This window comes from Ammospiza nelsoni, chromosome 6, assembly GCF_027579445.1.
Source record: "Ammospiza nelsoni isolate bAmmNel1 chromosome 6, bAmmNel1.pri, whole genome shotgun sequence".
NCBI lineage: Eukaryota > Metazoa > Chordata > Aves > Passeriformes > Passerellidae > Ammospiza > Ammospiza nelsoni.
This window is the reverse complement of record NC_080638.1, coordinates 17129927-17140956: the sequence shown is the minus strand read 5'-3', so window position 1 is coordinate 17140956 and position 11030 is coordinate 17129927. Positions and strand designations below refer to the sequence as shown.

The 11030-nt window shown below is 44.3% G+C and overlaps 1 protein-coding gene across 1 annotated transcript in view; it reads right to left on the bottom strand.

Annotated features, from left to right (window-relative positions):
• Positions 1–621: 621 nt before the first annotated feature.
• Positions 622–11030, bottom strand: part of OSBPL5 (oxysterol binding protein like 5) — a 133939-nt gene continuing 123530 nt past the window's right edge. Inside the window, exons 18-23 of the mRNA XM_059474387.1 lie at positions 9692–9828; positions 5559–5744; positions 4888–5026; positions 3606–3723; positions 2926–3028; positions 622–1964 (exon numbers count right to left, since the gene is read on the bottom strand). Coding sequence (XP_059330370.1) covers positions 1829–1964; positions 2926–3028; positions 3606–3723; positions 4888–5026; positions 5559–5744; positions 9692–9828 — 819 coding nt within the window. The 3' untranslated portion in view covers positions 622–1828. The remainder of the gene's footprint in view (positions 1965–2925; positions 3029–3605; positions 3724–4887; positions 5027–5558; positions 5745–9691; positions 9829–11030) is intronic.

The following is an 11030-nucleotide window of genomic DNA, read 5'->3' as shown; positions in this document are numbered from 1 at the left end:
AAAGCAGAGGCAGTGCCCTCTCACTGAGTTTTACACCACATGTGGCATGGGTCTGACTTCCTCAGAAAGAGTGACTAGGATGACATCCTTCAAAAAGGCACCCAATCTGCGTCAATAATGTTGATATTCTCCAAGGTTGTTTCCTCAAGGATGAAGGATGCTTTGGTTTTCTGGAGACCTTTGCTAATAACAAAGCCACTCTCACCCCTTAACATTTGTGATCAGTTTCCTGAACGTCAGCTTACAGATGCTGGCTCTTACCCTGCCTGTTCATATCAGAGAGGTGCAGTTCTCTCTGTGGAACAATTATTCCCTATCCTCAAGTCCTTGATATAAAGGTTTCCTAAGTCCAAGATAAGTTTGTACATTTGCATGTACAAAAGTGAAAATCATGGGAACCACTTCGCTTTCTGTGGAAGTTGCTACAATAAGAAGACAATTTCAGACAATTTCTGACAATTTCAGCCAGAGTGGTATCAAACTGCTATTGCCATTCTAACTTATGGCCCAGGTCTGATATTCTTAGAGGCAATTTCCCGCAGATTTTCATCTAGAAAGTAATTTACTTTTAAAATACTATCAAACACAAACCCAAAAATAATTTGTCAGATAGACTGCCACTGAAAGTTGTGTGTAGTTTTATTTCAACATATCAAGCACAAACAGGTTTCCCCTAACTGGGGAATATGACAAGGAATGTACTTAAAAATTTGGAAACATTTACATTGAAAGATAGCCCAGACTGGCACCACCACTAAGTATTTTAAGGCTGTATATATAGCAGTACTTACCACTTGGAACTACTTCAGGCCAGAAAAGAAAGGCTTAGTATTGTCTGCAGTCTACAGAAAATATTGCAAATCTTTAAAAAATGGTGTAAAATAGGAAGACTATTAACAGGGTTGAACAATGCAGTGGCAAAACCCTCCCTCTTTCCTGACCTTTGACAATAAATGTGCCTAAGACCGAACACACGTACACCTACATTGCTCCCATCCTCCTCACCTATGCTGGGGCAGTGGATTTCTCTCTACAATGCTAGTGTGTGATATTATAAAACAGCCATATAGCAAATAATAACAAGAAGAGTAAGTGACCAGGTTTTACAAACAGGCGTGCGTGTCTGACATCACCCTCAAAGGGCCAGACCCAGGACACCCAGTCAGCTCCGTAATCAGACAAGGAGCTTTCACTGGATACTTCCCATTTCCTAAAGCAGAATGGCTCTAGGAAATTGTGTATATTTACAGTTTCTGTGGAATGGAAAATAAAACACATCCTGAGGTCCCATTCTGCATGGGCTGACTAAACAGATGACTTAATATCCCAGGGCTGGATTTTTTGGACCAACATCAACTCGCTCCTGTAATTAAAGGCAGCCGGACAGGCACCGTGGACATCAGTTCTTTACAGCTCCCCAACTGCTCTTCCTCACTCCTGGAGCTATGACCCAGGCCACCATGACTTTTCCAAAATGTTGAGGTGATTATCATTTTGGGGTTACCAATACTGCTGGGTAATTATTAATTGCATCAGAAAATGACAAAACATAGAAAACAAATTGCACAATTAAAGCTACATTTGGCTTCAGCATTAAGGCCCATACAGGTTAAGAGGTCCTTGAAGATGTACATGTAAAAGGCAAAAAATTACATAATCTGCAGGAACAAAGTTTTGCAGCTTCCTAGGTCCCTTTTAACCTCGTTTTTCCACTTCCTTCCACCTCTGCCGTGTTGGTTCTAAAGTGCTTTGGTGCCTCGCTGGGCTCCTTGCGCGAGTGGCCCCCTCCTGCAGCCAGTGATCATTATTGCTGCCAAATGTAGTGATTTTATTTGAAGACATAATTGATGAAGAGTTGACACGTAAGAAAGATGCAGAGGAGAAACCAACAGCGAGAGTCCAGGAGGAAGCTTTCCGAAGAGGCCTTCCTGTGGAAGGACTTTTTGTTCAGAGCGCTGAGGTTTCTGCAAAAGAAAGCAACATGATTATTTGTGTGTTGGAGAGAAGTGTGCCTTCACACACGTGTGCACACCACGAACTTCCCCACCAGGAGGGAACCCTGCACTTTGGTGACACCCTCAGGGGTAGAGCAGTGTGCCTCCCCAGACTTTGCCTCCCTTTTTAACAGGAAGATTAGTGTTTCTGGCTGCAGCTGGTTGGCATGGGAAGGGCACAAACCCCAAGAAATCTCTTCATCCAGCACTCACTCATAGCCCTGTGAGTTTTAACCTGTGCCCTAACCTTCCCAAACCTGCCCTGGACACCCCCAGGAGCTGCAGCAAAGCTAACAGCGTATCACCAATGACTCTGGCATCCAGAAGGGGTAGATTTCACGTGGGATCCCACCTCACTGAAGCCTTGGCAGGGCTGGATAATACTCCTCACACAGACAGGAATCAGCAGGGCTCCCTGGAGCTGAACTAGCAGTTAATTCCTCCCCACAGGAGTCTGCAGGGCAAAGCCCACTGTCAGCAGCAGATGTGGTTACTGTTTCCTTCAGATGGCAACCAGCAATTTGTACAAAAAACTGGAAATTAGTGCTTTTCTCCATGGAGCCCAGTTTTTCAGATCACATACCCTGCAAACTGAGGAAGTTCCTAACATGCTGGATCAGAAGGCCACACATTCTGCCTGGCAGAGATTTATTTTTAGCCAGGGCCTGGCCCAGTCCTTTTCAGTCAGGAGTACCTTGAGCTGAGTAACATCCTGAGGGTGATACTTTTTGCTCCGAAAGAGACTGTTAAGGGGAAGTTAACGGTTTCAAGCAGAGTCTGGGTTTGTCTTTGTGGTATAAGTGGTTAGTTTATCTGCAACAACTTGAACTGCAGCTCACAGAGACATTCTAAAGACCACAGTAAAGAGTTAAATGCCACACAGTTATTTTTAACCCATTAAAATCATTGTTTGATGACAGTGAATGGTTACCTGTGTATGTCCTGTTGGGCTTTCTGTATGGATAAGACAGCTGAGTGAATTTCCTTCAGGTGGTTCATTTCTTTCCCACACTGAGCGCACAGGCTTTCAAACCCTGTGGCAAAGCATTGAAGGACAATTATGTTTTGCATCACCATTCTGGTGGTAGGGAAACACAACACAGCAAGTGGGTGGCTGTGAACTAATTGTCATTGCTAGGGGGGACACTTTCAGGAGGAAACATGGGGAGGAGACAGGGAACAGAATCTTCCAGGCAGAAGATCCAGGTCATTCCTGTGACTCTGGGTCAGGGTGCTTCTCAGTCAGCTCTAAGGAAACAATGCTCCTCAGCTCAGGGGAGGAGAGAGGAGTGCTCACACCTGCTCACTCTCTCAAACATTCAAGGTCACCTCTAACAAAGGCAGAGAAAAGAGAGAGAAACACAGCCTGTTTCCTGTGTGTTGATTGGAATGTCACTGTATTTTTCCAGTTTTGCCAGGAGATGGGAAGTCCTTGTTGTAAGGCAGAAACAGCACACACAGAGAACAGAAAAGCAGAACATTCCCTGTGCTGCCTGTGGGCTCTTGGCCCATGGTATTAACTGGGCTGGGAAATGTCTCAGGGCTGGCTCAAGAATTAAAGTACCAACGAAAGAACATTAAAGCTTGACCCAGTGACACCCAGATACTTGCCATCATCATCTGACAGCTCCTGCACTGACTCTGGCGTTGAACAGCTGCTCTCTGTGTTCTGGCTGTGGTTGGAAGGCTGATCACTGGTTTTGCGGCGCCTGCAGTCTTTGGCAGACCTCTGGATAAAACAGGGATTAGATGTGACTCAGTCTCTATCACATTGAAGAGGTGTGTGATTGCTTTAAACAAAACAATTTGGGGTGCTGGGAAATAAGTGTGAGATTGTGAAGTTTGATTGCTTTCTCAGCAACTCCTAGTAGTGGACTCTGGCAGCTACTTAAGGATATTATACATGTGCTTCATACAGGAGCATTTCCCCAAGTGACAACATTCTTAAGACACCTATCCAAATTATTCTTCTTGTAGTTTTAACTGACACACACTATAGATGAGCCTTACAGTTCCTTTGTTGAATTATGTACCTAACTTGGCCAGGTACGTAAGAGAAAGCTTGAAAAGAAGAAAAAAATTAGAATCAACTTTCCCAGCAATGATTTTTCAGAAGGTGCACAGAGGATCTAAACATCATGGAATTTTTATGCCTAGTTTCTTGATGCACTTTGGGAAGTTTTGCCCTCTCTCTCAGATGAGTAAACCAAACACATTAATTCAAACTTCTCCCTACAGGGTCTGAAAAGCAGTTATGAACTCCAACTTCCCCACTGAATCAGAGACATTCCAGTGTGGGGCATTACAAAAGAAAAGTCTCTGTAGATAACAAGATACAAGTTTTTCAGCGTAATATGGGTTATACGTAGCAAGTTTAGCAGCTCTACATTTGCAAAGTGTGTTATGAATGACAGGTATTGCTCCAAAGATGGAAGCACTGAAATAGGAGAGTATTATCACTGTATTAGGGAAAGGATGGAAAGATGTTTCTTGTCTTGTCTGAGAGAGTGAATGATAAAGGCTCATGGCAGAGACTGAAACTGAAGTCAGGGGGTCTCAGTTATGTACTCCAAAACCTACAGGAAGTTTTCTGCTTTGGAAACACTGAACAGTAAAGTTCAGCTCAGTCATATGCAAAATTCAGTGTAAGAGTCACTGTCACTAGCATTGGGTGGAAGAAAAATGCCAAAATTGATAGAATGAATCAATCAGTAATTATAATTCCTGGGAGCTAATAATGGTATAATACTGCAGGTCTATAGTCACAAGCTATATTTACCCAAAACAAAACTTTCAGCTTATGCTGTGCTTTTACATGAAAATGCTGTAGAAAAAGAGCTGTGTATCTAAACAATCATAAAGAAGATGATAATCCCCAGAACAAGCTTTTTACCTTGTGCCGTGTAATTTGATTGTTTATGCATGTTGCTTTGTGGTTTGACATCCTTGTGGATAAGTGTCTTTCCATTGTCTGAAGTATTCCATCCTTCTCAAATTGGGCAATGTCGTTCAAAGGATCCCAAGGCCTTAGACTTTTGAGACCAAATGAGAAAAATTCATCAGAAAAGCAAGAATCCCACATTAGCCCAATACACTAATTCCACATGCATCAGGGCAGGCAATCATCCCTGACAGTAGCCAGACTTTACAGATGCAGTGGCAGGACTAACAGAAAGTTGCCGGCACATTCACAGCTCCTCGCAATGAGTGTGGGGGTTCAGTCTCCAGAGGCTTTGCCCTTGTTGCCCAGGGGAGGAGAGCACAGTTGTTAACTCTGCTCTGAACAGTGCAGAAAAGCTCTGCTAAATGACTCTGCCCTTCATTGCAGCAATAGGAATTTTCATCAATGACACAGTGGATTTTCCATTGCCATGCCCTCATTTCCAGCCATTCCCAATTAGTATCATGAACATGTATTCTAATGATGACATGGAGCTCAGAAAGGGCAAGCTCTGGACATAGTTTTGGGGAATGGCAGGGCTCCAATGACAGGTCTGTAGCCCTGCTTGCATCCCTGGGAAGCAGGCAGTGAGATGTGTTGGGAACCCCAAGCCCAGCACTCACTCCTCGTATTTGTAGCGCCACTCGTTGGTGCTGGCATCGTGCCGGAACAGCAGCGGTTTCCATTCCGCGCCGCTTTCCCTCCGCTCCCGGGCGGCGTTCCTCTGCTCCTCCTCCAGCACAAACTTCTCCTGCGTCGCCTTGTGCTGGTCACCTTTGTTTATTGCACTGGTAACGTGCTGCCAAAGCCTAGGAATAATCAAGGAAGGAAGTGAAACCACCTTAGAACCAGCAATGTATTTTGCCAGCTGGAACTTTGGAGCAGAAACTTATTGGGTGTATTGAAACACCAGCAGAACTGTACCAGGATTGCTCAGCCTCTGTTTTTAGCTTGTAAGTTAAAGAAACTGAGAAAGGCAATTCTGAATGCTGTATGGGTGACCTGCTGAAGGAACTTTCTCTTAGATAACATCACCTTCAACAATAATTGAGTTCTTCAGTGCTGTCTGTTATTGAATTCTTATGCTGCTGTCATAAGAAAGTTGTGTTCAACTCACTGGGATCTGTGGTCTCTTTAGAGGTGATTGGTGGAGAATCTGTTCTGTTCCTCATCCTTTCAGGCATTTCTGTTTAGAAGCCTTTGCATCAAAGTCTATACCCAAAACAAGTCTTTATATTTAAAATTTAGAAGCACTGGAAAATGAACTTATGCGCACATCTTGTAGCTGCACATGCATCTCCTATACAGGACTAAAAGCAGATCTGTAGGAAGCTGATGCAATCCACAAGCAACAAGCATGTCCTCATGCTTACAAGCTGTAATCATGAACACTTGTTTGCAGCTGCCAAAGATTAAGTGATCTATTATATGAGTTGTTCTCATTGAGCATCTGCCCTGGGGAGAGGATCTGCCTTCTACCAGAGAAAAATTACTTTTTTTTACTATAGCCAAGCTCTGATCAGCCTCTCCACAGTTCTTCTAATCAGAGCACTTTAATCTTAATTTCAGATTGGAAATACTTCTGAGACTAGCAACTAGCCTTCCCAAAATATTACTGTATGCTTTAGTGTTTAGAATGTGCACAGGAGATCCAAGATGTTCCATTATTCCCAGCTCCACAAAACACCCGTCCACCATTAAGAAGATGAATTCATTACTGCATTTAATTTGGAGCTTGCTGTGAAGCTCTTAATTTAAAAGTGATCCTGAAGCTTTCATCGTATTTCTATTACCATACATTAACACAGCACTTCCAAAAATGCAGCTTCTTAGATAAGTAACTGGATGCAGAGCAATGCCTTCCTTTCATTTTTAATAAGTCACTCCCCTATCTCTGTGTATGAATAATTTCTCCCAGAAACTAAGGAAGGAAACTCAGTGATGGGGATGGGGCAGGGAGGAGTGAAATAACAACCTGAGAATATATTTTGGTGGTGTAAAGCCTCTCCTAAAGAATGTAGTGGTGTAAAGAGTGAGTCCCCTAATTCTTTGAACCTTAGAGGGACAGCACAAAATTGTTTGACAAGGGCAAATTACTCCATCAAGAGTTGCATATGTCAGACAATGAGACCCTCCACGGTGAGCTGCATGACAGTATGAGCTTCAGAGATTCCACAACAATTGTGAAAATAGGTGATTTGCAGCACTGCAGGGAAGACTAAGCAATTTAGGCAGAATATAACCTGGATTAGATGGCAATTTATTCATGCAACTGTCAGCATAATAAGGAGTTTGGTGGAATGTCTGTTAGGGAACTTTGTAACTTTTCCTTATTCCTCCTTCTCTTGGATGCATGAAACATTATTAATCTCTCATATAGCAAAGGGAGCCAGCTTTGGCCGTAAACTCTGGTAAACAGAGAACTGGAGATTCTTTGCCCACAAGACCAAAATTCTCCTTTAAAGAATCTCCTTCTGAAGATTAAGAGAAAAATGTACTGCAATCTGCCCTGCTTTGCAGAGTTAACACATTTGTAACTTATACAAATACAGACTTTATTGCTCATAATGGCCACTGCTGTTGATGCCTTGTGAAGGCTGACCTAGAACAGAGACCTAGATGGAGTTAAAGAATAAAGTAGGGATTTATTAGAAGGCCTCAATGGATCCACCTTGGGCAGCACAAGAGCCCAGCCAGGGCTACACCAAAGATGAAGCAAAATGGTCACAAAATGGCAAAATGGACGACCGGTCATGGGGTCTCTCACTTTTATAAGTTCTGGTCCATTTTCATATTGGAGTTAATTGTCCAATTATAACTTAACTTCTGAAGTCCCATCTCTCTCATTTTCCTCTCTTCAGTTCATGTTGTTTATGCTTTGGGGCCTGAAATTTGGATCATTTGTCCCTGGTCCCAAGATAGAGAAGGAATTGCTTTGTCTACCTACTCTGTGAAGAGAGCTCACCATCCCCTAATGTGAAGCTCAGAAGTACTAAAGCAGTACAGATCTGAAAAAATATAAAAGCTAAAACCCGAGGCATCACTTTCCAAACTAAATTTTTGTGTGTTTTCATTTTCATGCGATCCCTTTCTTTACGTATAAAAAGGGGAATCTTTTTAGGGTGATGTGATGCAACACCAAAATCAGATGTCCACAGAGAAGTGCACAACGTAATGCAGAGCCAGGCAGCAACTGCATGTGCTGGCTTGGGATTTTGCCTGGTGCTGGCTGACTGTAGTGGAGAGGAAGCACAACTAATTTGATTAAAGCCAGCCAGCCCCACATAACTCTGCTCAACTCTTGCTCAACAACTGTACAGTGTGCATTATTCACTTCTTCCATTTTCTAAGTGTATTGGGTTTGCATGGCCGGGTTTTTGGCAACAGGGGTGCTACAGAGGAGGCTTCTGTGGAAAGCTCCAGAAGCTTCCACAACATCTGGCAGAGTCCTGATGGCTCCAAATATGGACATGGTGCTGGCCAAGATTGGGGTGGGGGTAATGCCTCTGTCATGACCTACTGAGGAAAAAATCACAAGAAAGGTTGTGGCACAGTTTTAATTGTGACTGGAGAAGAGTGGGGTGAGGACATGTGAGAGGAACAGTCCTGCAGACACCAAGGTCAGTGCAGAAGGAGCAGAAGGAGGTGCTCCAGGTGCCTCCTCCTGCCAGATTCCTCTGCAGCCTGTGGAGCAGCCTGTCCATGAAGGACCCTGAGGAAGAGTGATGCATGCTGCAGCAGGATGGACTCGCACTGCAGCAGTTTGTAAGGAGCTGCTGCTCCTGAGATGGAGCCATGTTGGAGAAGTTAATGGAGAACTGTATCCTGTGGAAGGGACTCCACAGTGCAGCAGTAAAGGACTCCTCTCCCTGAGCAACAGGAGAAGCCATGGGTGACAAACTGACTGAAACCCCCACCTTCCTGTCTTTCCTTGTACTACTGGGAGAGGAGGTAGAGCTGTGAAGGAGGGAGGGGTGGGGGGAAGGTGGTTTCAGGGGCTTATTTTACTTCTCATTATCCTGGTTGGATTTTTTTAGCAATAAATTTATTTTATTCTCGAGCCTGTTTTGCCCTCAATGGTAACTGACAATTATTTTCTCACCGTCCTTAACTCATGAACCCTTCATAAATTTTTCTCTCCTCTGTCCAGCAGCAGAAAAGAGTGAGTGAGTGATTTTCTTGGGTACTGGCATCCAGTCAGGGTCAAACTCGACACTAAGTTATGTGCCTGTTTTATGTAACCTAGATCATCCTACAAAGCCTGGTGCAGACTGCATTGGAGATCTCAGCTGAGATTATGAGGCAGGGTTAAACATCTGTTTAATTACATTCATTCATAAAATCCTGTTATGTGGTTCGAAGTACTGCTCTGTGGATGCCAGGACTTCCCACAATTCCTACATGTACTTTAAGAGCTTGTGGTTGAAATAACCCTTCTTAACAAGGTATCCAACCTCAGGATGACATCCTGCCCTTTTATAAAATGCTCCAGCAGTTACAGAAATCTCTGGAGTCCAGGCAGAATTGTTATTTTAAGCAGATAAAATGTAGCCTCTGCTATTTCTCAGCCCAGTTTGATTTTAGAGCTGTACTTCATGGAAATACTCCAGAGTCAATAGTCTGGAAAGAAACAGGTAAATGGCTGGGTAACATGTGCCAACAAAGCAGGTCACTGCCTTTCCAGGACTGTGCTGAGGAATTGGAGGAGTCCTGCTGATGACAGAGGCAGCAGTGAGATGCTCCCCGAGCTCCCCACCTCTCTGACTCAAAGTCTGTCTGCTCCTCAAACAGCACAATGTGGCGCTTCAGCCTCTGCCTGCGCACTTCGCTCGTCGGGTTCCAGAACGTTTCTGTGCTCCCATTTTTCAGCTCGTTTATATGCACTTCTCCATCCTGAGAAGGAAAAGCAAATGAATCCATGACAATCAGAAAACAAAGGCAGAAATTAATCCTGACAAATTGAAGCTGCTCCTGGATGATGATAAGGGATACCTGTTGGTTAGGAGGCTTCTTTCCTCCTCTGTCCCATAAAATCTCACCGAACACTTCTGGAAAGTTTCTAAAATGAATGAGGCAAGGCATTGCCAGAAACAGTGGCTGCATTTACCATTAATCAGAGTAGAAAGGGACCTGGTTCCTTCTATTAAGTCTTGTCCCCAGACCTGAATGCCCACAGAAACCCTAAGATACTACTCTTTCACCACTGTTCCTCCCACCTCCCACCCAGCACATATAAAAACGATCCCCGGCTCTCTTTTCCAAAGTCTCCCTCAGCACTCCCTCTCCCATGTTCCATATGCTAGTTCCAGGTCTGATCCCAGGTCCCCAAGAGACCTCCAGTGTGGAAAGCATGAGGTAGGCAGGCATTATCAAGCACCACTACGTGCATCTCTAACAAGCATATATACAAGCACTCAGCTGCTGCTGTGACCCTAGGACTGAGCAGCATTGGGATTTACTTCCCTTCTTTGTTCAGGTGAGTCTGCAGGTCCCAAGGCAAGGACAATTCAGGTGTAAGGATTTCTGTCAGAAAAGCCAGGAGAGCAGGCCAGTACTCCCAGTGGGGAAGGAGGAGAACCAACACCATCCTTACCCCACTGCACAGCAGCTCCTCTGTTCACAGCACACTGCTGCAAGCAGCACCTCACAGAGCCACCACTCCAAAGCCATTTAACTTCTTGTATACATCACTGCAGTTTGTGCACCACTAACACCCAGGACAAAGATCAAGGGAGGAGGGTAAAAGCAGAAGGCTGAGAGCTGAGCAGCACTCAACCTTGTGGCTCAGGAGAGCCCCTGGATGATGGGCTCTCACAGGTGGTGTTGGCAGGACCCACTGCAGACAAGGGTACTCCACAGCCCAGCACAACTCACCACTGACAGGGCTCATCCTGCAGGACAGGGAGCTCAGAATGGAGCAAATCCCTTGTGCATGCTTAGAATGGGAAAATCTCCCAATTTCAAAATGGTCATTAGCTTTTTATGTAAAAAGACAGATTACCTGACAGGACAAGTCCAGTCCAGTACCAAAGGCTACACTGTGGTTAGGACCTCACTATAGTAAGGGTATCCAGGCACGATTCACCTGGCTTTCT